At 49.0% G+C, this 27,479-nt stretch overlaps 1 protein-coding gene across 1 annotated transcript; it reads left to right on the forward strand.

Annotated features, from left to right (window-relative positions):
• The first annotated feature begins 2,727 nt into the window (after nucleotides 1–2,727).
• On the forward strand, nucleotides 2,728–27,479 carry LOC142842105 (HAUS augmin-like complex subunit 8). The gene is made up of 10 exons (XM_075959039.1): nucleotides 2,728–2,898; nucleotides 8,286–8,335; nucleotides 11,051–11,103; nucleotides 22,146–22,212; nucleotides 23,169–23,227; nucleotides 23,513–23,578; nucleotides 23,662–23,820; nucleotides 24,129–24,270; nucleotides 25,353–25,515; nucleotides 27,256–27,479. The coding sequence occupies exons 1-10, from the start codon at nucleotides 2,870–2,872 to the stop codon at nucleotides 27,377–27,379; spliced, it is 912 nt and encodes a 303-aa protein (XP_075815154.1). The 5' UTR covers nucleotides 2,728–2,869; the 3' UTR covers nucleotides 27,380–27,479.

Consider the following 27,479-nt stretch of genomic DNA (forward strand, 5'->3'; position numbering starts at 1 on the left):
TGTAGCCATAATTTCACACACAGCATCTATTCTCACCTTGGGTGCATTCCATGTGGCTCACTCCACATGACACAACCTGTCATCATCTCTGGTCACCACCCTCATGATAATGTGAGCCAAGGATGCTACAGCATCACAGGGTAGACAAGCTGGCCCTGCGGCCAAAGAATGAACCCACACCAAATATCACAACAGTCTGACAGCCACATCTGAATTAAGGGCTGTTGTAGAGGGTTGAGGATCAAGGACTTGTTGGCTTTTTGTTCTCTTGTGGTGCTGGAGATGACTGGGCCTTGAATGTGCTGAGAGCTGGAGCATGAACCTAGCCTGTCAGCCATGCTCCCTGGTTCTACAGAGTCTAGGGTTCCAGCTCCAAAGCTAGCACTACTTTGAGAGAACAAAGACCCTCTCCTGGTGGCTGAATGGAATAGACAGCTGGGACAAACAAAAGCAGGGGCCAGCAAGTGTGCCAAACAGCAGAGACCCCATTGCAACTGGGTCTCTGCTCCAGTCATTGCGGTTCATCACTAACATGACTTCCCAGGTGTGGCTGGGATCAGCCACCTCTTCGGAGGATATATAATGAACTCCCCTCATCCTAAACCTCGATCTCCAGTTCTGCCCCTTTGATAACACATGCCACCTGTCACTCTGTGCACCTGCCCAATGGGAATATCATTTTTTCTATGAAAAGGGACAGTAGTTGTCCCTGAGGCACAAGGAGATCTCAGCTCTGCTCTCAGGAGGCAGCCAAGCACTTGGCACAACCGGCTCTTGCTCTGGCAGACTTTGGACCTATCCAGCACATTCCACTCCAGAGATGAGGGAAGAGACGCCACTATTTCATGGTCTTGTCAGGAAGGGTGTCAAGCCAGGAGTCCTGAGTCCCCAACTGACCCACACGGTCATCAGCTGGACTTGAGAGAGGGTTTTACCCAACCAGGAGGTCAAAGCCACAGCTTTGTGCTTTGTGCAAGAAGCACACTGGATACCTGGCTAGGGGTATGGCTCCATGGTGGGAAACTTACCCAGCATGAACGTGTAAGGCTCTAAGTTCCATGCCCAGGATTGCAATGCAGGAGACAGAAGAAAGTCGGGCTGCATAAAACCAAAGGGTATGTACCAGAAACACGAAAGTTAGTGAGTGGGGTCAGCTCATGGAAAAAGCTGACACAGACCAATCCAGTTACCTTGCAGAGGAGGACACCAGACACAGGGCACTTCTTCCAGGAGACCCCCACGCAGTCACATGCTCTGAGTGCACAGTGGAAACCACACGGCCTTGGCATAGGAAGATTCAGGTCCTCCCTGGGGTCTCCAGACCCAAGCAGTCTTTGACACTGCAAGAGGCATGACTGAGCAGTGTGCCCTAGGGCAGGCTAAGATGAGAGCTTTCTTACAGACCATTCCAGAAGTGAATAGGGCAGTCATGTCTCTGAGACTTTCTTTATATTCAGATTTGTGTACCAAATGGAACTCTAAACCTGGTTTTCTTCTGCAAGCACATAGCAGATAGGGAATCCTAGCAATAGGGGAGGGGAAAGAAGAAAACCATGCCATCCAAAACTAGGCAGTTCCAGGCCCTTGTAGGAGCAGATGGGCCCTTGACAACTTTTCAGTTGTCAATGCCACCTCCAGTCATTCCTGGACTGGAGTCTAAGACCATACAATACTCAGGGAATAAAGGAGCTGTAACATGAGGGGCTGCATCCAAGCCAAAGAGGCAGATAGGCCTCCCCTCAGAAGCCCTAGGGCTAGGAGACCCCGGAAAAAGAACGGAGGGCTTGCTGGCAGCTGTGCTTCCCTGGTGCTGATCTCACAACCCCTGCCGGGGGACACATTTCCTGTATGTCGGGCTTTACCCATTTAAGTCCATGGATGCAACTCTCGTGAGAGGGTGGCTTCCACCCTACCCGGCTCCTGGCCATTTGGAGCATTAGCACTTCTCCCTAGCTCCCCTAGAACCTGGCTAGTCCTTTCTGGAGCCGAAAGTGATGCACGTTCCAAGGCAGAGACAGACAGACCCAGAGGACGCTGGGACTCTCCCCTGCAGATCACCCAGCTGTCGGGGTGTGAAGTCAGGAAGAAGATGATGAATCAAGAAGGGGAAGGCGGGGGCGAGCCTCCAGAGGCTGCACCCTGTCATCTCCCGGGCCGCTGGAGCCCTTTCCTCCTCCTCCCCCCCACCTCAGGCTCTCTGAGGAGCTGTTCTTGCATGGCTTTCCAGGCCCATCTTTTGCAGGCTCCACTCCCATTAGAGGGCAGCCGCAGAACTTGTCCCATTCTCTGAGCGCCTGGCACACCTCGGCGACACCCGAGAGCTAGGACCGCGCTTTAGATGCCTCTTTCCCCAGCTCGGGGCCCTCAGCTCCGCCTTCCTGGCCTCCTGGATTTCCTGAGACCCCCTCCTCAGTGTCCACCTCAGCCACGTCCTCTCCACAGCCACCGCTCAAAGGCGCCCTCGAGCCCCGTAAGCCCGCCATTCTCGCCCCCATCAGTCACCCCGCGACCCCCAGGCCGCGTCACACCCTCGCGCCCTGGGACACCAGCACCAACCCCGGCTCTATCCTCCCATCAGGAGAACCACTGAAAGAACTCACCTGAACCTTGGCAGCCCTGCTCCAGGGAGGAGGGGTGCTCTGGGACACGCCCACTAGAGCCACGCCCCTGCTGTTGGTGTGGTCCGGTTTTCTGGCTCCCTCGAGCTGTGAGAGGCGGGGCGCTACAGAGCCCTGCCCCCTCAGAGCGCGCTCCCAAAAAAGCGGGCTCCTTGGCTTCACTTGCTGACAGGCCCCAGTGCCCCACTGTCCTGCCTGCCTCCTAGAGAGCGGAGCCCCGAGAAGAGGCTCTTTGAGTGGAAGGCGGGAAAATGGCGGACTCCTCGGAGCGGGACGCGGGGTGAGTTGGGGGCACAGTAGGGCGGGGTTTAGGGGCACCCGAGGGCTGGCCAGAGCCTGGGCTGACGGGTGCCCAAGCGGGAGAACGGGGCTCCTTAGAGCCACTCCCCGAATCCCTCCCAGCCTGGAGGCCCAGGCTCTGAGCATCTCCTGTGGGGCTCAGAATGGAGTTGTGTGTGGTACTTTGGTGTTGGCAGCAGGTAACTTAGCCTCATGGTTCCTAGCTTTTGCATCTAGGGGAGCACTCAACCTCCTGAGTTCTGTGTGTGACTTGTTCTGTTTTGGTTCCAAGACAGGGTCTCTTGTAAGCCAGGCTTGCTTCGAACTCTCCAGTTCCTGCCACTCTTCCCGCGGGGATGATTAGTGTGCTCCCCCAGCAGCAGCTGGACCAGTCTGCTGCACCACAGCACTGCGGGGATTCATCCTTGTTAGTGAGCTTGGGAAGTATTGGAGCCTGGATAGGTTTTTTTTTTCTTAGAATTTCAGGTTTACTTTTTTCCTGAAAGGAGTTTTGAAGCACTGATGAGGGAAGAGTCGGGGGGGGGGGCGGAGAGATGGCTCAGTGATTAAGAGCATTGCCTGCTCTTCCAAAGGTCCTGAGTTCAATTCCCAGCCACCACATAGTGGCTCACAATCATCTGTAAAGAGGTCTGGCGCCCTCTTCTGGCCTTCAGGCATACAGACAGAATATTGTATACATAATAAATGAATGAATGAATAAATAAATAAATAAATACATTTTTTTAAAAGGGGGGAAGAGTCGGGGAGTTACAAAATAATCGCTTGAGAGTTATGGTCTGGAAATTGATAAAAATCTACCCCTGGGCGTGTTGATGCTCGTGGCAACCACAAGTACTCAGTGATGGTAAAGAAACTCTCCCACCCCACCTGAGCTTCACTAGAAGCCTGCCTGTCAGCACAGGCAGGAGGTGGTGGTGGAAGAATCCCGAGTTCAAGGACAGCCTGAGTTACCTACCTGAGGACCTGTCTCAAATAAACCATTTTTTGTTTTTGTTTGGTTTTTTGTTTTTGTTTTTGTATTCAAGACAGGGTTTCTCTGTAGTTTTGGAGCCTGTCCTGGAACTAGCTCTTGTAGACCAGGCCGGCATCGAACTCACTGCGATCCACCTGCCTCTGCCTCCCTAGTGCTAGGATTGAATGCGTGCGCCGCCACCACCACCTGGCCAGCTTTTGTTTTTGTTAGGAATATTTCTTAGACGAGCCTCTCTGCCAACACAAATAATTCCAATCAGACCAAATTAGACCGAATAAAAGATGCCCATGTTTGATGGAGCGCTCCTGGGTGGCACCAGGAAAGCATGGTGAGGGGAAGAGAGAGAAGGGGAGACCACATGTTCATATTTTGGGGGACAGCCTAAAAACCCTGTGGGAGTGGTCCTGACCCTCCCTGGGGAGGCTTGGTGGGCTTTCCCAGGGGAGGGGGCTTGAAATGGATGCCAGGGGCTGGGGTGACGCTTTCACCCAAACATCCCAGACTCTTGGATATAGGGACCCGACTCAGGTCTGGCCACTTCCTGTGAGCATGGAGTGACATTGGCAAGGGGGGAGTTGGTGGGCTCATGAGAGGCGTGGCTGGAGCGGCTTCCCATTTACTGTCATCCGGGAGACCTCAGGCAGCTGTTGGTTGAGAGAGATGAGAAGGCAGGAGGCATTTGTTATCATTGGCCCTATGAATAGGGCTAGCCATGGGAAGTCATTAACTGCCAGAAAGAATGGGACAGAGAAGTGCCCTAGTTGTACAGGTGAGGCTCGGGTGTACAATTGGGACACACTAGCAGATAAAACCAGATTTTAGTTGTTAGGTGTCCTTGATCCAGGAGAGTTGGTACCAGTGGTGAAGTCGCAGGAGCTGGTGCAGGTGTTGGCATTTTCTGGAGAGCGCTTTGTAAGTTGGTCTTGGCCCAGATGGCCAGAGTGACCTGTAAAATATGCGTGAAAATGGGTGGGGTTCAAACAGGCTCTGGAGGGCTGGAGAAATGGCTCAGAGGTTAAGAGCACTGACTGCTCCTCCAGAGGTCCTGAGTTCAATTCCCAGCAACCACATGGTGGCTCACAGCCATGTATAATGCGATCTGGTGCCCTCTTCTGGCCTGCTGGCATACATGGAAGGAATGTTGTTTTTTGGGGTTTTTTTTTTGTTTTTTTGTTTTTTTTTTGGTTTTTTGAGTCATGGTTTCTCTGTGGTTTTGGAGCCTGTCCTGGAACTAGCTATTGTAGACCAGGCTGGTCTCGAACTCACAGAGATTTGCCTGCCTCTGCCTCCCGAGTGCTGGGATTAAAGGCGTGTGCCACCACCGCCCAGCACGGAAGGAATGTTGTATACATAACAAATAAATCTAAAAATTAAAAACAAACAGGCTCTGGAAGACTGTTAGTTGTTTGTTTGGGGTTTTTATTATTATTATTATTACCAGACCTGATTTTTGATACAGCAGTAGAACTTTTTCCAGAAACCTGTAGGTATCTGTAAGAGAACTGGAACAGATTTACATCTTGGTGTCATAGCAAAAGGCTGTTGCTTTAGGTTAGAAGGTTTGCACATTTTAGAAGACAATTAAAGGGAATTGGGAACTCTGGATTTTTAAGATACACCTGTTAATCTGAACTATGAAGCCTTGAAAGAGGCACACCTGTTTGTATTTTAGCAGGAAACTTCAAATGAAGTAATGAGCTACCAGTACCTTAAGTTGTCAAATGCCATGGATGAAGTAATAAGTGAACAGTATCCTAAGTCACCAAATGCCATTAGACAGATCTAAGGGGATAAATGGGCAAAAATGAGACACCTTTTTTAGCTACACAGGCAATCCCAAGTCTCTCCTTAGTCCTCGGAGAACATCAGCCTGGAGGCAGTGATTGCCGTTAGCTGCTGGGTACAAGAGGCCCCAAGATTTTCCTGTGGGGGGAAGATTTAGTCCACCTGTCATGGCAGGATGAGAAGATTGAGTCCCCGGGTGGCATCCAGGAAGCTGAAGAGGTAAAAGGCCGCTTTTTGGTGTGTGGGTGTCTTTGCAAAACCCAAAGGCAAGCCTCAAGGCGGAAGATCTTTGTAACCATGTATCTTCTTGGAGGAGCTATAGGTGCCATGGGAGCTGGCATGTCTGTGTTAGAAGCACTTTTGTTAAATTGCCATACTCTCAGATCTGTAAAGGCACTTGAGAATTGGGCACCATTACCTGGTGTATTTAAACTGGACATATAAGCTAAATTTAGGCATGTATTTTATCCAGTTAGTTACAGCTTACCAATGCTAGTGAATGTAAGACGATTAAAAGGAATATTTTAATAAGTCAAAGAATACTAGCACACTGTCACAGAACTCCCTGTGGAGACCCTGTGAGCTTCCAGCTCACAGATCACAGAGATCTGAATGAAAAATGAGGATGTGGCCCAGCAGTGGTGCTGCAGGCCTTTAATCCCAGCACTTGGGAGGCAGAGGCAGGTAGCTCTCACCAAGGCTTTTACACAGAGAAATCCTGTCTCAAAAAGAAAGAAAGAAAGAAAGAAAGAAAGAAAGAAAGAAAGAAAGAAAAGAAGTAAAGAAAGAAAAGAAGTAAAGAAAGAAAAGAAAAGAAAAATGAGGACATGACTGCTCCAACGTATATGGTTGAGCAGAAGGTTTATTGTAGATATGAGGGAAAGTACAGCCAGAGGCATCAGGAAGAGTCCATACTGAACCTGCCCAGCAGCCTGAACCAGGCCATGAGAAGAGAGAGAGGGAGCAAAGAGAGCACTAGAAACATACAGACCAAGTGGACAAAATGGCTGAGTTATATAGAAAAGAGAAGCTGGGGAACTTCAGGGTAGGGGCAGGATATGCCTGCCAGGCTGGCTCTGTGACAGGCACTTGGGATGCTGAGAGATGATAAGTTAAGTAGGCCCCTCACTTAGACACTTGACCCAATGAGGTCCACCTGCCTCTGCCTCTGCAGCTTATAGACTTGTACCACCACACGCGGCCCCAGGCCAGCTTCCTTACTCGCAGGTAAAGGTGCTGCCACCAAGCCTCATAGCCTCAGGATTCCCAGGACCCAACTACAAAAGTCATCCTTTGCCCTCCCGTGTGTCAGAGGACGTGAGCACCACATACTGCATCAGATTTAAAAGGCTGAAGTGCTACAGAGAAGAGGCCGGTGGGTGGAGCCTCCTGACCAGCACTATACCTCAGACTTCCAGCTCTTTACACGGGTAGTGATGGGCACAGGTCAGGTCAAGGCCATGTTGCTGAGGCCTCCGTGATTGATGGGCAGACCGCGGGGAATCCTGAGGGACCACAGCAGGTGCACCTGCCCTGCTTCCCAAAGCCAAGCCCCTACCATCTGTAGGCTTCAGGAAGAAGCCAGCAGCAGAGGCTTAAGACCCCCAGAGCTGGACTGCTGGGTACTGAGCTCAAGTCCTCTGCAAGAGCAGCAAACTCTTTATCCTGCAAACTGTCTGTCCAGCCCTGGTAGGAAGATGATGAGTTCTGGGCCAGCCTTGGCTGTAGCGTGAGACCCTGTTGGTGTGTGTGTGTGTGTGTTAATTATCACTGAACAAGCCTGACAACCTGAGTTTGGGTCCCCAGAAGCCACGTAGAAACTGGATGCAGTAGTGCCTGCACTCCTAGCACACCCTACAGGGAGATGGGAGGCCAAACAGGAGAGTCTGCAGGGGTGAGGACTGGCTAGCCTGGTATACGCAGCCGTGGATGAGAAGGTGGAACGTGACCTATGCTGAGATTGTCCCCTAACCTCTCTGGAGGCACCACGGTACGCACAGTTGGTGGCACTTACACAGCTGCACTCACAGACATACACAGAATAAATAAAAATGAAAATATTTAGAGAATACAACTATTTGGTGACATATGAGCGATGTGTGACCCAAAATGTGCTATGTCAGCAAAGTTTTGTTGCCACATGGCCCACGCATTGTGTCTGTCAACTTTGGTACTAGAATAGCAAAGTTGAGTAGTTGCTGGTCATGACAGTGACCGGGGAGCCTAGGAAACTGACACTTTGCAGAGAAAGGCTGTGTCACCGTCCTCTCCCCAACCTGCCATCTCATCCTTACCATTGGACTCTTCCCTCCTGTCTTCTCCAGCCCCTGTGCTCGCAAATCCTCAGCCCCAGCCCTTCCGAAGCCCTCCCACCTCTCTGGCTGTTGTCACACCAGCCTGATGAGACAGGGATCTTCCTGGTCGGGAAGCTCTGATCCCTGTGGGCCAGTGTTCTACTGCCTTCAGGAGGAAGTTGGTCTTGTGGGGGTTCCACCTCCTGCTTGTCTAGGGACGATCTTCACATGCCCCGCTGCAGCTGACAGAAGGTGGCTCTGGCCTCTGCAGATCTTGTAGATGGATGAATAGCACACCTCTCTTCTCTCTTGTAGGAAGCCCGCAGCCACTGGTGCCCCCAAGACAAAAGGAAGAAGAGTACAAGGTGAGCGCTTTAAGGAAAGTGTTTTGTTTTGTCTTCATCAACGATTTTTGTTCAATTTTTTTATTACAGGTGTATTGATCTCTTTGGAGGGGTGTGCATATTGTATCATGAGTATAGAAGTCAGAAGGGAACTTGTGGGAGTCAATTTGTCATCAATCAAGCTGGGTAGCAAGCAAGTGCCTTACATGCTGAACCTTACTGTTCTCTGAGAAAGTCTCATGGATCCCAGGTTGCCGGTCAGCTCCTGATCCTCCTGCCTCAACCTCCAGGGTGCCATCTAGTTCATGAAAGGGGTTTCTTGGGGGCAGGGGAGACAGAGACAAGTCTGAAACTTCCACTGCTCAGTGGCATGCCTTTGGGGACTCAGGGTTGTCTTTGTCCCTGAGGTGTCCTGTGACTGTAGTTGTCCTTTGGAGAGTTGAAGTCCCTCGAAAGTATAGCTCTAGATGTGCACAGGCCACAGATCCAAGTTCCTTCAGAAACCTGTGGAGCTGCCCGGTGTGGGTGCTGGAAGAGCAAGTACTCCTCAGCCTCATAGGCTCCTTTTTTTTTTGTTACACTTCGTGTGGGGCAGGTAGCACATGTGGCACACACATGGGGGTTAGGCATAATTTGGGTGGTTGTTTCTCTCATTGCACCATAGGAGTCCAGAGGACTAAACTCGGACCCTCAGGGTTGACAGTGATCACTGGACCTGGTTGGGTTTGGGGCTTGGGGTTTGGTCTTAGGGATGGAGCCCAGGGCCCCACATTTGCTAGGCAAGCGCCTAACCACTGACCTATATCCTCAGCAGATATTTTGTTTGTTTGTTTACTGCGATGGCAGAAGTAGAATTGGGGCCCTCACTGTGCCAATTGAGCACCGTGCCACTGAGTGGCCCCAGCCTGGCAGTTTTGTGTGTAAGCTATGACATGTTTGCGTGCTGCCTGGTTTTGTTAACACTGGCCAGGCCAGATGCCCCAGCCACCGCCAAGGGGGCCTGGATCTGTGCGTGAGTCTCATGAGGGTCCACCCGTGATAAAGGCTGGAGTGGTGGTGAGGACAGAGCATGGACATAGGCCTCCCCAACCCAAAGGTACAGAGTCTGACATGGCTCACGTGTGCCCCAGCTTCCCTGCCCCTGGGCTGCTGTGGGCTCTTCTCCTGTCTTTAACTTTATTGTTACTTTTTAATCTGCTAGCTTCATTTAATTGAGAAACATGAGTGGTCAAGGTACAAACGACCACAGACCAGCTGTAATGAGAAATCTGGAGTCTTCCATGGTTGGCAAGCAGGGTCTGAGAGCTGGCCTGGGCACATAGACCAGTGGGCCTGTTTGTCCTGGCTGCAGGCTCAACACGTTTAAACTGAACCAGGGTCAGATTCCTACATCCGGGCTGCATTTTCCAAGCTTTTTCCTGGCACAAGCCCCAGGCAGAGTCTGACTTGGCCTTTTACGTCCATTTCCTATGCTCTCAGAGCCTCTGCAGGATCTCAGCGAGAACCCCCAAATCCATGCCAGTACGGCCATTCCCTCACAACAGTTAACATCATCTAGGGTTACAGGAGTGGATCTCTATCCCTCTGATTTAAAGATAGGAAGGTGGGAATACTAAGACCACGGTGGGCAGCCCAGCTTTACTGTGCTGAAGCACAAACAGAGATGGACTCCACCAGAGAGGGATAGACCCAAAATGCTGTGGGATTTGTTGTTTTGTGTTTTGGTAGGTGGGAGGGGGCTGTGCACATGAATGTAGATGCTCTTGGACACCAGAGAGAGTGTTGAATCTCCCAGAACTGATATTACAGTTGCAAGCATCCCTGTGGGTGCTGGGACCCTAACTCCAGTCCTCTGCAAGAGCAACAAGCGCTTAACCACTGAGCCATCTCTCCTGCTCCTTTTTTTTTTTTAAAAAAATTGCACTTATTTACTGAAGGTGAGGGGGATACCAAGGTGCACATATAGAGGTCAGAGGAAGGCTCTTGAGAGTTGAACCAAAGTCATCAGGCTTGCTTTCAAGCTCTCCACCCAGTGAGCCATCCCACTGGCCCCTGGCTTTCACGGTCTAGAATGTTTCTATCTTTGAACTTACTTGGCACTTGCTCCTACTCCAAGGACCCACATACAAGAGACGTTCCATCAGTGTCTTATGGACACTGAGTGTCCTGTGAAGGTACTAGTTGCAGTAGCTCCCATGTGCATACTGGGGAGACTGAAGGAGCCAGTCTGCATCGGGCTGTAAGGCTGGTGCTTTTCCTGTCATTGGCCCCGGCTCTCCACTGTGGGGTCCTGCTCATGCTCTATGTCTTCATGCTGCAGCATTCCTCTTCTCTAACAAACACTGTTGGTTAATTAATAAAGAAACTGCTTGGCCCTGATAGGTTACAACATAGGTGGGGGGAGTAAACAGAACAGAATGCTGGGAGGAAGAGGAAGTGAGGTTAGAGGCCATGCCGCTGCTCCTCTCCAGGGCAGACGCGATGAAGCTCTGACCCAGGATGGATGTAGGCTAGAATCTTCCTGGTAAGCGTACCTTGGGATTACACACATTAATAGAAATGGGTAATCAAGATGTAAGAATTAGCCAGTAAGAAGCTAGAGCTAAGGGGCCAGGCAGTGTTTAAATGAATACAATTTGTGTGTTGTTATTTTGGGGCATAAGCTAGCCAGGTGGCTGGGAGCTGGGTGGCAGGAATGCAGCCCGCAGCTCCTACTACACACTGTGTCGTCTGCAGGAGGAAGAGTGGTTGAGTCCAGATACCTGCAATATGAGAAGAAAACTAAGAAGGTAATGGAGTCTTTTACTCTTGGAGCCACTAGGAATGGGTGGAGGGCACGTGGCAGCTGCAGCCCGATCCTGGAAGACACCATTGGGGCCTTTGCCGCCTCCAGGTTCTGGGCACAGTCCTGAGTCTCTGGTGAGAGTGACACCAGTGTCCATCAGTCGTATGTACCTCCTCTGCCCCTCCTGTTTTGAGGGCCTCTGTTCTGTCAGATCTGTCCTCCAGCACTATCCCTTCACACCCAGGAGGCTCCTGAGTGATGGGCAGTGGCAGCGGCACTCGGTGTGGGCCACAGGCACAGCTGGCAGGGGTGACGTTCACTTCTGCATCTTCCTGTGTGATACTTTTTCAGCTGTCAATAAGCAAGGCTGGCAGGGCTTCCTGAGGCCCCAAAAGCTGCACTGCATTGCAAGAATGGGGGAAACATGTTGGGGTCAGCTGCAGGCTCATCCCTGTGGTGACACATCCCTGGAGCACAGGATCCAGTTCCAGGTTGTCTGTCACGGCCAGGCAGGACTGCTGAGCACAGGCTTGGTTTATGACAATCAGAAGGTTAATTTCCCATCTGCCTGGCCTGTGCCCCAGGAAGTGTGGTGAGGGTTCCCAGGATTCCTGAAGCTCTGACTGGAAGTCTGGTTTAAGGGAAGGGATTCTCACATCACCCTGCAGACAGCTTTCCCAAGCTACTTATCCCTGCTTCCATTCACCCTGTGGCTGTTGCCACCTTGAAGGCTTGGCCACAGTGCCCCCATGTGTTTATACAAGGCATTTTGGTTCTGCTACCCCATCAGGTGACCTTGGTCTGGCTGGAGTCTTGAGTGTCTGTTGTCATGGTAACATTAGCCTGCGCTTTCTCCTGAGGCTGAATGGATCTCAGAAGGGCTGGTCCTGAGTGGAGCCCACTTCCAGCTGAGCAGCCCTTTCCCTGAGTGTGGGGCAGATGATCTTGAGTTTCAGATTTCAGTTGTGGATAAGGAGTGCTTGGGCTGTGCTGTGTGCTCCCATTCCTCCTGAACACCATTTCACGTTTCTCCCAGGCACACTTCTGTGACTTCAGTAGGTGTCTCCAAGGCAGTTGGTGGTGGGCATTGCTCTGCATTGGTCCTTGTTATTTTTGTGTGTGTGTGTGTACATGTGTGTGTTGCAGGTTGTACAACCATGCATGTACACATGGATGGATGCCAGAGTGAAATCTTTCTTTTGTGACAGGATTTCACTGAACTGCCAGCTCTTGGGATCCTTTTGTGTTCCTCATCCCTTGCTAGGGTGAGAGGTTCTTGTGGTGAAAGACTTAGAGGCCCCTTAGCACTACTGCACCCCCTTCCTCGGAACCAGGGCCCTGGTAACCAACAACACGTGCACGAGAGCTTTGAGTACTTTCCATCTCCATTGTATAGACCTGGACCCTGGAACTGGGGTGAGACGACCTTGTAACCGTCATAACATTGATCAAGGTTCCTCCTTGTAACTATGACATTGATCAAGGCTCCTCCTTGTAACTGTTACAACATTGATTAAGTAGAGTTAGCTGACCATTAAATGAACTAGACAAAATAGTAGACAAATGATTTTTGGACTTTCCCTTTGATTTTGTATTCCCCCCTCCTTGATTTTGTGTTTTTTTTCCTTTAAAAGAGCTTGTAATAGACAAAGCAGTCGTCCTTCTCCTCTCGAGGCTGGGGGACCTCTGCCGCGGCAGAATAAAAATTCCTCTTGCTATTGCATCAACCGAGTTGTGAATGTCTCTTGGGGCGACCTTCTCCTTGGTGGGGCTTTAGGGCCCAACAGTGGATTTGTTTCTGTGTAGATGCTGGGGATTCAAACTCAGGTCTTCAGACTTGCAAAGTGACTGCCAGACTACACACCACACAGCCCTGCTTGTTGGCCGTTAAATTCTCATTTTGTTGCTGGTTTGTTTGTTACATGTTCTACCGTGGACATTTTCTCGCTAGTGAGTCAGGGTTTTCAGTGGTTGGCTTTCATGGCCTGTTGTCAACAGCCACAGGCAGCAGCTCTCGTGTCATTGAGCACAAGTTCTGAATTTGCTTTCAAAAGACCAATCAATATTCCAGCCCGGCGGTGGTGGCAGGCATAGGCGGATCTCTGTATGTTTAAGGCTAGCATGGTCTACAAGAGCTAGTTCCAGGAGAGATAGGGTTGTTGCACAGAGAAACCCTGAAGCATGATTAATAAACGCTCAGGGTCAGAAATTGGGTTTCAGTCTGAAGGTCTAAAAAGCAAAACAGCCAGCCACTGGCTCTTGCCTCTCCCTCAGTCTGAAATGGCGATCCTGCCTCCAGATTTCTCAGAATGAGACTATGTCTGAGAACTGTCTCCCCCATCTTTTTCCTCTGTAGGGCTGGGATTAAAGGTGTGTGACACCATAACCTGGTCTGTAAGGCTGACCAGTGGGACTGTTTTACTCTCAGATCTTCAGGCAGTCTTTATTTATTAAAATACAAAAGAAAACCTATCTCACCCCCCCCAAATAAAAGACCATTATGGATTTTTCTGCCTTTTTTCTTTATGGACAGTGTCTCTCTACATATTCCTACATGGCCGGGACTTAGAGAGATAGAGAGATCCACCCCTCTACCTCCTGAAGGCTGGAATTAAAGACAGGGCAACCACGTCCAACCGCAATTGTTGGTCATCTGTTGTTGGACCTTCTTTAGACTGCCAGTTCCCAAATGATGGCACAGAGACTTCTTATTAATTATGAAAGCTTGACCTTAGTCTAGACTTGTTCCCAACTAGCTCTGGCGGGTGGTGGTGGTGGCACACACCTTTTATCCCAACATTTAGGAGGCAGACAGACCTCTGTGAGTTCAAGACCAACCTGGTCAAAATTTCCAGGGCAGTAGGACTGTTTCACAGAAAAATCTGTCTTAAAAAAAATTACCACGTCTATATTAGTCTACATTCTGCCATGTGGCTCCTTACCTCTCTGTACTGCTGACTCCCTCAGTGTCTCCCTGGCTTAATTATGAGAGCCTCTGATTCTTCCTGAGTTCCCTTCTCTCCTGGAAGCCCCACCTGTTCTCTCCTGCCTAGCTATTGGTCTTTCAGGTTCTTTTTAAAAAATCAGAAGGTGCCTTGGGCAGAGACACATCTTTACAGCATACAAAAAGATTATCCAACAGCAATCAGGTGTGTACACAGACCTGTTGATGGAGCCCAGGCCTTCATGTGCCAGAGCCCAGCACCTGCTGGGGATTGACTGCATGGGCTCCCAAGTCAGCGTCAGGGACGTGCTGGCATGGGGGTCTCAAGACCTGAACCCTGTGATTCTTCTTGGGTTCTGACAGGCTTTCATGTATGATGTGTGAGGGTGGCATCTGGCTTCGGCACGTGCCCCTTTTAGTCTGGAATTCTTTTTTTTTTTTATTGAGAAAAGGACAAAAAAAGTTTCCGCCTCCTCGCAGACTCCTATTTCCCTCCCTCTCCTCCCACCCTTCTCCCCGTCCCCCCACTCCTCACCCCCTCCCTCTCCAGTCCAAAGAGCAGTCAGGGTTCCCTGCCCTGTGGAAAGTCCAAGGTCCTCTCCCCTCCGTCCATGTCTAGGAAGGTGAACATCCAAACTGGCTAGGCTTCCACAAAGCCAGAACATGAAGTAGGATCAAAACCCCATGCCATTGTCCTTGGCTTCTCATCAGCCCTCATTGTTCACCATATTCAGAGTCTGGTTTTATTCCATGCTTTTTCAGTCACAGTCCAGCTGGCCTTGGTGAGCTCCCAATAGATCAGCCCCACTGTCTCAGTGGGTGGGTGCACCCCTCGTGGTCCTGACTTCCTTGCTCATCTTCTCCCTTTTTCCGCTCCTCATTGGGACCTTGGGAGCTCAGTCCACTGCTCCAGTGTGGGTCTCTATCTCTATCTCCATCCATCACCAGATGAAGGTTCTATGGTGATATGCAAGATATTCATCAGTATTGCTATAGGATAGGGTCATTTCAGGTTCCCTGTCCTCAGCTGCCCAAGGAACTAACTGGGGACATTGCCTTGGGCCCCAGGGAGCCACTGTAGGTTCAAGTCTCTTGCCAACCCTAAGGTGGCTCCCTTAACTATTAATTGTGCTTCCGTGCTCCCCTATCCAAACTTCCTTTATCCTAATAATCCTGTTTCCCCAAGTTCCCCCCATCCTCCCTTTCTCACTTTTCTCTGCCCATCATCCCTTACCCCAATCCCACCCCACCCCCAAGATCCCAATTTTCTCCCCGGCAATTTTGTCTACTTCCCATAGCCAAGATGATAACTATATGAGTTTCCTTGGGTTCACCTTCTTATTTAGATTCTTTAGGTTCACCAATTGTAGACTCCATGACCCCTATTTATTGCTAGAAACCAATTATGAGTGAGCACATCCCATGTTCATCTTTTTGGGTCTAGGCTACCTCACTCAGGATTGTGTTTTCTATTTCCATCCATTTGCATGCAAAATTCGAGAAGTCATTGTTTTTTACCGCTGCGTAGTACTCTAATGTGTGTATATTCCACACTTTCTTCATCCATTCTTCCATTGAAGGGCATCTAGGCTGTTTCCAGGTTCTGAGTATTACAAATAATGCTGCTATGAACATAGTTGAACAAATGCTTTTGTCATATTATAGGGCATCTCTTGGGTATAAACCCAAGAGTGGTATTGCTGGGTCCAGGGGTAGGTTGATTGCGAATTTCCTGAGAAACTGCCACACTGATTTCCAAAGTGGTTGCCCAAGATTGCATTCCCACCATCAATGGAGGAGAGTACCCATTCCTCCACAGCCTCTCCAGCAAAGGCTATCATTGGTGTTTTTGATTTTAGCCATTCTGACAGGTGTAAGATGATATCTCAAAGTTGTTTTGATTTGCATTTCCCTGATTGCTAGGGAGTTTGAGCATGACCTCAAGTGTCTTTAGACCATTTGAACTTCTTCTGTTGAGAATTCTCTGTTCAGTTCAGTGCCCCATTTTTTAATTGGGTTAATTAGCATTTTAAAGTCTGAGTTCTCTATATCTTTTGGAGATCAGACCTTTGTCTGTTGCAGGGTGGGTGAAGATCTTCTCCCGATCAGTAGGTTGCCTTTTTGTCTTAGTGACAGTGTCCTTTGCTTTACAGAAGCTTCTCAGTTTTAGTAGGTCCCATTTATTCAATGTTGCCCTTAATGTCTGTGCTGCTGGGGTTACACATAGGAAGCGATCTTCTGTGCCCATCTGTTGGAGGGTACTTCCCACTTTCTCTTCTATCAGGTTCAGTGTGTTCAGACAGATATTGAGGTCTTCAATCCATTTGGACTTGAGTTTTGTGCATGGTGATAGATATGGGTCTATTTTCATTCTTCTACAGGTTGACATCCAGTTGTGCCAGCACCATTAGTTGAAGATGCTTTCTTTCTTCCATTGTATACTTTTAGCTCTTTTATCGAAAATGAGGTGATCATAGGTTTGTGGATTAAAATTCGGGTCTTCTATACGATTCCATTGGTCGACTTCTCTGTTTTTATGCCAGTACCACACTGTTTTCGTTACTGTAGCTCTGTAATAGAGTTTGAAGTCAGGGATGGTAATGCCTCCGGAAGATCCTTTATTGTATAGGATTGTTCTGGCTATCCTGGGTGTTTTGTTTTTCCATATAAAGTTGATTATTGTCCTCTCAAGATCTGTGAAGAATTTTGAAGGGACCTTGCATTGAATTTATAAATTGCCATTGGTAGAATTGCCATTTTTACTGTGTTGATCCTCCCAATCCAAGAGCAAGGGAGGTCCTTCCATTTTCTGGTATCTTCTTCAATTTCTTTCTTCAATGCCTTAAAGTTCTTGTCAAATAGATCCTTCACTTCCTTGGTTAGAGTTACCCCAAGATATTTTATGCTGTTTGTGGCTATTGTGAAAGGTGAAGCTTCTCTGATTTCCCTCTCTGCTTCCATATCCTTTGTGTATAAGAGGGCAACTGATTTTTTGGAGTTGCCCTTGTATCTTGCCACATTACTAAAGGTGTTTATCAGTTGTAAAAGTTCTTTGGTGGAGTTTTGGGGGTCGCTTATGTACACTATCATATCATCTGCAAATAACGAAAGTTTAACTTCTTCCTTTCCAATTCGAATCCCCTTGATCCCATTATGTTGTCTTATTGCTATTGCTAGAACTTCAAGCACTATATTGAAGAGGTATGGCGAGAGTGGACAGCTTTGTCATGTTCCTGAGTTTAATGGAATAGCTTTGAGTTTCTCTCCATTTAATTTGATGTTAGCTGTCGGCTTGCTGTATATAGCTTTTATTATATATAGGTATGACCCTTGTATCCCTAATCTCTCCAATACTTTTATCATAAAGGGATGTTTTATTTTGTCAAATGCTTTTTCAGCATCTAATGAAATGATCATATGGTTTTTTTCTTTCTGTTTATTTATATGATGGATTACATTAATAGATTTTCGTATGTTGAACCAGCCCTGCATCTCTGGGATGAAGCCTACTTGATCATAATGGATATTTTTTCTAATGTGTTCTTGGATTCGGTTTGCCAATATTTTGTTAAGGATTTTTGAGTCGATGTTCATGAGTGAGATTGGCCTGTAATTCTCTTTCCTGGTTGAGTCTTTGTGTGGTTTTGGTATCAGAGTAACTGTAGCTTCATAAAGGGAATTTGGTAATGACTCTTGGGTTTCTATGTTGTGAAATACATTAAGGAGTACAGGTATTAGATTTTCTTGGAAGTTCTGGTAGAATTCTGCATTGAAACCATCTGGTCCTGGGCTTTTTTTGGTAGGGAGGTTTTTGATAACAGCTTCTAATTCTTCATGACTAACAGGTCTATTTAGATTGTTCACCTGGTCCTGGTTTAACTTTGGTATATGGTATTTATCTAAAAAAGTGTCCATTTCTTTTACATTTTCCAGTTTTGTGGCATACAGGCTTTTGTAGTAAGATCTAATGATTCTCTGAATTTCCTCTGTGTCTGTGGTTATGTCCCCCTTTTCATTTCTGATCTTATTAATTTGCATATTCTCTCTCTGCCATTTGATTAGTTTGGATAGGGGTTTATCAATCTTGTTGATTTTCTCCAGGAACCAGCTTTTTGTTTCATTGATTCTTTGGATTTTTTCTGTGTTTCTATTTTGTTGATTTCAGCCCTCGGTTTGATTATTTCCAGTCTTCTACTCATCCTAGGTGAGTCTGCTTCTTTTTTTCCTAGAGCTTTCAGGTGGGCTGTTAAGTCTCCAATATGTGCTTTCTCTGTTTTCTTTAAGTGGGCACTTAGTGCGATGAACTTTCCTCTTAGGACTGATTTCATAGTGTCCCATAAGTTTGAGTATGTTGTTTGTTTATTTTCATTGAATTCCAGGAAGACTTTAATTTCTTTCTTTCTTTCTTCCTTAATCCAGGTATGGCTCAGTAGTTGACTGTTCAGTTTCCATGAGTTTGTAGGCTTTCTGGGGGTAGCATTGTTGTTGAATTCTAACTTTAATCCATGGTGATCTGATAAGACACAGGTGGTTACTAATATTTTTTTGTAACTGTGGAAGTTTGCTTTGTTACCGAGTATGTGGTCAATTTTTGAGAAGGTTCCATGAGCTGCAGAGAAGAGGTTATATTCTTTCCTATTTCGGTGGAATATTCTATAGATGTCTGTTAAGTCCAATTGATTCATTACCTCTATTAATTCTCTAATTTCTCTGTTAGGTTTCTGTCTGATTGACCTGTCCATTGGTGAGAGAGGAGTGTTGAAGTCTCCTACTATTAGTGTGTGCGGTTTGATGGCTGCCTTGAGTTTTAGTAATGTTTCTTTTACGTATGTGGGTGCTTTTATATTAGGGGCATAGATATTCAGGATTGAGACTTCATCCTGATGAATTGTTCCTGTTATGAGTATAAAATGTCCCTCTCCATCTCTTCTGATTGATTTAAGTTTGAAGTCAACTTTGTTAGAAATTAGTATGGCCACACCTGCTTGTTTCTTAGGTCCATTTGCTTGATAAGCCTTTTCCCAGCCCTTTACTCTGAGTAGGTGCCTGTCTTTGTGGTTGAGGTGTGTTTCTTGTAAACAGCAGAATGTTGGATCCTGTTTTCGTATCCAATCTCTTAGCCTGTGCCTTTTTATAGGTGAGTTGAACCCATTGACATTAAGTGATATTAATGACCAGTGGTTGTTAACTCCGGTCACTTTTTTAGTAGTAGAGTTTGTGTGTTTCCCTTCTTTGAGTTGCGCTGGTGAAGGGTCTCTAGATGTCTGAGTTATTGTGGTCATTGTTGGACTCCTCGGTTAGTGATTTTTCTTCTATTACATTCTGTAAGGCTGGATTTGTGGCTATGTATTGTTTAAATTTGTTTTTATCCTGGAAAATTTTGTTTTCTCCATTTATAGTGAACGAAAGCTTGGCTGGGTATAGTAGTCTGGGCTTGCATCCATGGTCTCTTAGTTTTTGCAGTACATCTATCCAGGACCTTCTAGCTTTCATGGTTTCCATAGAGAAGTCAGGTGTAAGTCTGATAGGTTTACCTTTATAAGTAACTTGGCCTTTTTCCTTTGCGGCTCTTAATATTCTTTCTTTATTCTGTATGCTTTGTGTTTTGATTATTATATGGCGAGGGGATTTTTTTTTTTTTGATCCAGCCTCTTCGGTGTTCTGTATGCTTCTTGAACCTTCATAGGTACATCTTTCTTTAGGTTGGGAAAGTTTTCTTCTATAATTTTATTAAATATATTTTCTGGACCGTTGAGCTGCACTTCTTCTCCTTCTTCTACTCCAATTATACTTAGGTTTGGTCTTTTTATTGTGTCCCATATTACATGAATATTTTGTGATGAGAGTTTGTTGGACTCGCTGTTTTCTTTGATCAGGACATTTATTTTCTCTATGTTATCTTCAGAATCTGAGATTCTTTCTTCTATCTCTTGTATTCTGCTGGTTATGCTTGTTTCTGTAGTCTCTATTTGTTTACCTAGATTTTCCATGTGCAGCTGGCCCTCTGTTTGTGTTTTCTTCTTTGCCTCCATTTTAGTTTTCAAGTCTTGAACTGTTTCCATTATCAGTTTGATTGTTTTTCCTTGGTTTCCTAGGGTAGCATTCACTGATTTATTCAATTCTTCAAACTTTCTGTTATACTTCTCATCCATTTCTATAAGGGCTTTTTTTACATGCTGTTTAAGGGCCTCTATCACTTTCATAAAGTCAATTTTTTCTACTTCTTCTTGATTAAGGTGTTCCTGTCCTCCTGTTGTGAGGTCGCTGGATTCTGGTGGTTTCATGTTGTTTTTCAGATTGTTGGGTGAATTCTTGCATTGGTGCCTGCCCATCTCTTCCTCCGAATGCTCCCCTATGGATCTTCTTTTACAGGATCAGGTCTCCTTGCCCACTGATGTACCTTCCCATTGATGTCACTCCCCAGTGATGGCTTTCCTGGTGCCTAGATCAGATCTCTGTGCTGCTTGGATAGCTCGTAAACAAAGGGCCTACCTTGCTTGCTGCAGGCAGGCTATTGAAACAAAGGAACTGCTGCCCTCCCGGTTGCCCTCCCGATTCAGATTCGGTCCCAGCACCCGAACAGGCTGAGCTGGGAGATGTTATGTGGCCAAAGAGGGGAGGGAGGCAAACAGGGTGGGGAGGGTTCTGGATGCAAGCTGGGTGGGATAGAAAGAGAGAGGAGGTATTGGGCAGTATAGCCCCTGCAGGATGACCAGGAAGTGTAGGAGGGATGAGGAACATCTGAGTTCCCTGTTCCGGGCTGCTGCTGCACTCACTTACCCCAATGATGGCTCTCCTGGAGCCCAGATCAGATCTCCGTGCTGCTTGGGTAGCTCGTAAACAAAGGCTAGTCTGGAATTCTTAGGGGTGTGCTTTTGAAACATTTTAATTGGAATTGAGTGTACAAATAATGAGATTCATGGTGACTTTTTAAAAACTTAACTACATTTTTATTCATTAGAGAAGGGTTCGGGCCAACTGTACATATGGTTACCAGAGGACAACCTGTGGGAATTGATTCTCACCTTCCACCACATGGGTCCTGCGCATCAATTTGGTTTGGCAATCTTGGTGGCAAGCACCTTTACACACTGGCCCAACTGCTGGGAGTTGAATCCAAGTTCTCCTCTTAACCAGCGAGTCAACTCTTCAGCTTCTGGTCACACTCAGTCCAGTTACCTTCACTGTGGGTTCTTCAGTATCTGACCCTAAACCCCACAGCCCTTGGCTGTTGTACCACCCGAGGTAGCCAGGTCTGCGTGAGTGTGTGGTCCCTTATGCAGATTGTTCTGAGGGGAGGGCACTGGCACAAGCAGTTGTAGAGCATGATGACCCCGAGTTCCGGAGCCAAGGCCACAGCAGTTCCTGTGCAATCGTGGCCAGGGTGGTCAAGAGCCCCACTGTCAGGCAGGCGAGAAGCAGAGCTTGCACTTTGTTCTTCACAGCTGATTCTCTTCGTGCCCTTGAGGGCCTGGCTGGCAGCACCTATGCAGGGTGGAGTCTGCTGCCTGCTGGCCTGACACCTAGGGCCATTGCAGGTGGTTGCCCAGAGTGACCCTCAGGCTTGGAAAACTTCTTTGCTTTAGTCTGAATAGGCTTGGGTAGTTTTGACAAGGAGTAGGTTTTAGTTTTCCTGTTCCATCCTGCTGCCTCCTTATTTCCTACAGAGGGTCCCCAGACCCAGTGGTGCATGAGAATGAACCACGACACAACCCCCACTGTGCTCCTTGCCTTTCTTGTACCTGACAGCTGGGCATCCACTGCTGCTGGTGGTGCAGCTGCTGTTTGTGAGCTTTGTAGACTTAGGCCAGGGAGAAGTCAGTGTCTCCTGAAGTCCAGAGTAACCTGTGTAGAAGTCAGCGCATCCTGAGAGTGCCATAGGAAGTCGGTCGCCAGCCCCTCCACAGCACACGCAAACACACACCCATCGAGATGGCAGTCCAGCACGTGTGCCGTTAATTCCCATGTCTGAGGAACGTAGCTGTCCACTGTTTGACTCTCCCGTGTTCGCAGTCTCAAAACACCTGCTTCTCTGTCTGACCTTTAAGCAAATGCATCAAAGGTCAAGTGGCCTGACCTCTGACTGTCTGTTTACATAACAGGCTTCTGCATCTGCTGGAGGGAAGTCACCAGAGGGAAGAAAGCCCAGCACATTGCAGAAGGTCAAAGGTGAGTCCTGGCTAGGGTTGGAAGGGTGGGACTCTGGCAGCAGGGAAGGAGCTGCCAGGCCTCCCTCAGGGCAATCAGGACAACCCATCACAGACTGTCCACAGTCCAGCCTGATCCAAAAGTCCCTCAATTCCCCGGTGATCCTAGATTGTGTCAGGTTGTGAGTGAAAACTTAGCATTAAGGGTCTCTGTCAGAAAGGATGTGGTTCAAGTGTGTGATGGGAGCATAGGCAGAGTGTCTGAGGCCCAACCATATGTCCACGGAACTACTTGCGGATCCAGGAGCTGCTACTTGCTGTCAGTTTAGGATGCTACAGAAATTATAACCAATGGGGTGCCTGACATTTGGACACTTGGGAGGTGGTGGCAAGATCAGAAGGTCAAAGTCATCCTTGGCCACGTGGGCTCCATTGAACCAGGGTGTGCATGAGACCCTATCTCAAAACACAGGAACAAAAATTTCTCTGTTCCCACGTGGGGATGAGAACAGCACATGGGCCTGGCTAGGGTGTTCTCATGTGCGGCGTGAGCACCTCCTGAAGACGGGCCAGTCAGGAGTCAGGACCTGCCTGGCCTAAACAGGTGCTCACCAAAAGGGACTGACTAGGGTTAGGGTGTATGCAGACATTTTATTTGGATTTTGGCTTCTGATGGATGAACCACAGCTGCCGGTTGGCCCTTGGTGCACAGGATGCCCCTGGCTAGCATCTAGTTGGCCCAGAGGTCTGCAGTACCAAAGCTGAGGAACGTTGTTTGTTGGTTTTTGTTTTTGTCATTTTGTCGTCATTGGTTCTTGTTCCTGATGCCTTGGCACATTTGATGTCCGAGGACAACTCTGGAGTTCTCTCCCTCCAGCTTCCTGCGAGTTCAGGGATCAAGCGCGTCATCGGGCTTGCCAGGCAAGGAAGCATCTTTATGGGCTCAGCCAGCCAAACCATCCCATTTTTTTGACACAGGGCCTCATGTACCCTTGACTGGCCCAAAAGGAACGACACACCTTCCCCAGAAAAGACAGGTGAGCACTGGGGAGCAGACGGTGGGTAGGTCTGACTCCGGGCAGCCAGTCCTCCAGGATGGAGGCTAGGGCTGTGGTGTCCATGGGTCCTTGCTCAGGTCAGTGTGCCCATATACTGAGTGGGGAGACACCCATACACTTCTGGGCAAGGTGTGACCTGACTCCATCCTCAGCCCCGCGGACACCATTTGAACCTATAAAGTGCACAGAGGTTGGGGTTCTGCCATGCCCGGAAGAGCCAGGTAAACATGGCTTACTGGGAATTGAACAGCAGGACCCTTGCAGGATCTACAGGAGACCATGGACATGATGGAGTCGCAGACACTGCTGCTGACCCTGCTGTCTGTGAAGGTGAGCTTAACTGGGACTCACGAAACAGCGTGTGTCCTCTGTCACCTCCCCCACCCCACCTGAGTTGGTCTTGCATCCCACAGATGGAAAACAACCTGGCTGTGTTGGAGGAGAAGGCTGAGAAGGACTTGGTGGCCTTATGCCATGAGAAGGAGCGTCTACAGCAGCGGGTGCTGGAGCTGCGGTGCCAGCTGCTGCTCCAGCAGAAGCATCAGGAGCTGGCTACCATCCTGGATGCCCAGGTGGGTTTGAGCATGCTCCTGAGGCTAGGGGTGCATGAGGGAGCCAGGATCAGGATGCCACCACTTACATTCTGCCCGCCCTGCTTAGGCTCCTGATACGAATGTGGTACTCTGTATGGGACACCTGTCTCTGCCACACAGTCTGCAGAATACTTGGCACCTGCCAGCATTGATGTTGTTCCACCGTGGAGCTTAGCATAGCAACAGGGCCCCGTCCAGGGCAGGTCAGAGGGGGTCCTGTTACCTGGAAGCTGGCCCTTCTTGTGCGAGTGAGCGGTGTGTCTCACAGTGTCCCCTTCTGCCTGCAGATGGAGGTGCTGGGCCCTCTCGAGGCTGTAGCAAAGCGCTTCAAGGAGCAATACAAGACACTGGCCACAGCCTTGGACGCCACACGACATGAGCTTCCCGTGCAGGGCATCCACATGCAGGGAAGTGGGCAGGAACTCCTAGGTAAGAACAGCCTTGCTGTGTGGCATTGCCTCAGCAGGAAGGAACCTCAAGTCTCACATGCACCAAATTCTAGGTGCCTCTACCCTGGGGTGGTGTTGGAACCCGTGTGGACCAAGTAGGACACAGGCAGCTGAGTCACGATTCCAACCCCACGCTGGACCTCACAGCTGGAAGACTCTGGGGGCAGGGTGACCTATCTACCGGCCCTGAGTCCTCTGGGGGCAGGGTGACCTATCTACCGGCCCTGAGTCCTCTGGGGGCAGGGTGACCTATCTACCGGCCCTGAGCCCTGGGCCCTACCAACAGGGTGGAGGTATTGAGAGGTCATTTGAGGGATTCTCTGGAGCAGACATCCTCCTTAGGACTTTTTAGCTGCACAGGGTTTACTCTGCCTGGGCTACGTAACAAATGAAAAAGGTATGGTGACCTACATTTATTGTCTGACTCTTGGGAGGCTGTGAGTTCCAGGCCAGCCTGAGCTACAACACAGTGAGACCCTGGCTCCATAAAAGAGCATAGTGTTGACCTGGAAGCTGTAGCGATCCTCCTAGCAAACTGCCCCTCGCAAGTCTGTACCCAGCAAAACCCCAGCACTGACGGTGAGGTGAGGACACGACACAGCAGGAACAGGTCCTTTAACCCTCATGACCTTGCTGGGTTGTGTGTGGTGCAGGTCTGTGCCTGGGACACACAGCTGCTACAGATACCAGAACCTCAGCTCTTTAGATCCGGAGGCCAGGAAGTGCAGGTCCAAGCCACATCTGGCAGGTGCATCCTGCTTGTCGCTCGTAGTGGAAGGACAGAGGGTGAGAGAACAGAGCAGTGGCTTGCAGCCTGAAGCCCCAGCTCCCCTGGTCCACAGGAGTCTCCTGGGCAGCAGTCACAGAAGCACCTGTGCGCTCCCCACTGGGTTTGCCTTCCCAGCATGCACTTGGCACCCACACTCCAGGGACGAGTGAGATCTCCTAAGATCCCTCCCTTTGGCCCTGTTCCCTGAGTGTGAGAGAAGAGCCAACGCTGCACAGCTTAAACAGCTGCTGCTTTGGGCACCGGAGTTCTGCTAACAGCCTGTATCTCCACAGATGATCTGGAGCCGGCCCTAAAGACCACCCTGCAGCTCCTGGGCGAGCTGGGCATCTCCTCCCCGGACGCCAGCGGGCAGGTGCCAGACACCAGCGCGCAGGTGTCACGCCTGCTGGAGGAACTCAGGGACTTGATTACCAAGAAGGACCAAGAGCTCTACAGGTGTGGGTCAGGCCTCCCCCTTTCCCCTCCATCCCTCCCCTCCTCTCTCCATCATCCCTTTCTTTTTAGTTGGGTTGCTGGAGGTGGAACCCCACCCAGCTGCTCTCTCAGGTGAAGACTGTTTGGGCTTTTGAGGACTCAGCTATTGAGTGCCTCACTACTACAGCACTGTTCCACTCCTAGCCCACTTCTGAGTTTTGAGACACTGGGACCTTGGGTGCAGTGAAGCCATCAATTCATACTGTGCCAGAGTCCAGCAGAGTAGGACTGGGGACCGTAGAGACCTGAGGTCACCACGGGCAAGGAAAGCATCCCACACTCAGTCTCATGCCCTAGATAGGGCAGCTCCAGGTCAGCAGGGGACAGAGAGAGCCTTTTCTGAGCCGGACAGTTGATCAACACATGTTAAACGTCATTCAGAAGTCAGTCTTAGCAGGATGTTTGGGGGTTTCTTTTTGTATGTTTTGTTTTGTTTCTAGACAGAGTTTCTCACTCTGGAACTCGCTCTGTAGATCAGGCTGGTCTCGAACTCAGAGATTCGCCAGCCTCTGCCTGCCAAGAGCTGGGAGTGAAGCTGCACACCATCACTGCCTAGCCAGTCTCGTGGTTTCTTGAGGGACATTGTTGTTTTGTGTGTTTTCTAAGACAAGGTCTCAATCTGTAACACCGAGTGTGGCTTTGAACGTGCAGAAATCCTCCACCTCAGCTTGCAGAGTTCTAGAATGGCAGGTGTGAACATCACACGTGTTGGGGTTTTGTTTTTGTTTTTTTACGTATTTTTATGTTTGGGCATGTGCATGCCAAGGCAGGAGTGTAAAGGTCAGAGGACGGCTTTGGGGTCTGTTCTCTCTTTCCACTTTGTGGGCCCTAGGGATCAGACTGAGGTCATCAGGCAGGCTTGGCCATTTTGGCCACCTCCAAAAAAATGCATTTAAGGAGATGCCCATAGGAGTTCTCAGGGATTCTGAAGTGCCGTACCCAGCGCTGGCCTACAGAATGGGTCAGCCATCACTCATATGGAGCATAGACTGAGGATGTCTCCCTGTGCTTGTGACCACTGTATGGCCACAAGTTTTCCCAGTCAGTATCTGAGCAGTACAGATGTACCTGGTATTCACTCTTGGACACATGCCCTCCGTCATCTAGGGGCTCTTAAAGTCTTCAGACACCTGGCCTTTGACCATGTGGTAATGGCTGAATCTCACATCTAGCTTGGCACCAACAAGGTCTCCTCACATCAAATTTGCCCACTGTTGAGGGTGTGGGGCACTGAGGTCCCAGGTGAACAGGAGGATGAAGGATGCATTCAAGGCTCGCCACACAGCTCTTTCCTGCTAGGCCTGGGGGCACAGATCTGTCAGCTGTCTCAGATGCTTGGGGGCTGAGGCAGGAGGGTCATCAGTTTAGGGTCAGCCTAGGAATCTTAGGTGCTGTCTCCTTCAAAAGAGGGAGAGCTGGGGACGGAGGGAACTCAGTATACACAGGCCCTGCTTCTGTTTGCAGCACCATATGGACACATGCACACTTGCCCCCAAGTTGGCAGCCACCCTTGTTGACTTCCAAAGACACCATTAGGGTCCTGAGATCAGCCAGCAAGGAAAGTCTGGTGTCCTGAGTTCAGTCCCCAGGATCTGTATGGAAGGAGAGAACCTATTTCTCTAACAAGTTTGTTTTTCTAAGATCTCCTTTAGAGTTCTTGGCCAGAGGCGAAGTTGTCCCTTCTCTTTCTTCTGCCCACAGGATCTTCAGTCTGGCCATGGAGCTTTCTTCCCAGGCCAGCAAGGAGGCAGCCTTGATGAACCAGGAAGTCTGGGAAGAGGCCCAAGGCACCCCTTCGTGCAGCCAGTGGTACTTCGGTCCATAGGCAGCAGACATCACCAATGTCCACACTCCTGGTGGTGGGGTGTAGGGATAAGCCCAGCCCATTAGGGGGCGTGTTCGCCTTGGGCTAATGTTACCTATAA

The sequence above is a fragment of the Microtus pennsylvanicus genome (assembly GCF_037038515.1).
Source record: "Microtus pennsylvanicus isolate mMicPen1 chromosome 13 unlocalized genomic scaffold, mMicPen1.hap1 SUPER_13_unloc_1, whole genome shotgun sequence".
Lineage (NCBI taxonomy): Eukaryota > Metazoa > Chordata > Mammalia > Rodentia > Cricetidae > Microtus > Microtus pennsylvanicus.

What these genes read in the sequence shown, in the direction of transcription:
- LOC142842105 (XM_075959039.1), top strand. Translation starts at nt 2,870, where the DNA reads ATGGCGGACTCCTCGGAGCGGGACGCGGG. An exon ending in TCCTCGGAGCGGGACGCGGG is followed by an intron (nt 2,899 to 8,285) that starts GTGAGTTGGGGG and finishes TCTCTCTTGTAG; the next exon opens with GAAGCCCGCAGCCACTGGTG. An exon ending in AAGGACCAAGAGCTCTACAG is followed by an intron (nt 25,516 to 27,255) that starts GTGTGGGTCAGG and finishes TTCTGCCCACAG; the next exon opens with GATCTTCAGTCTGGCCATGG.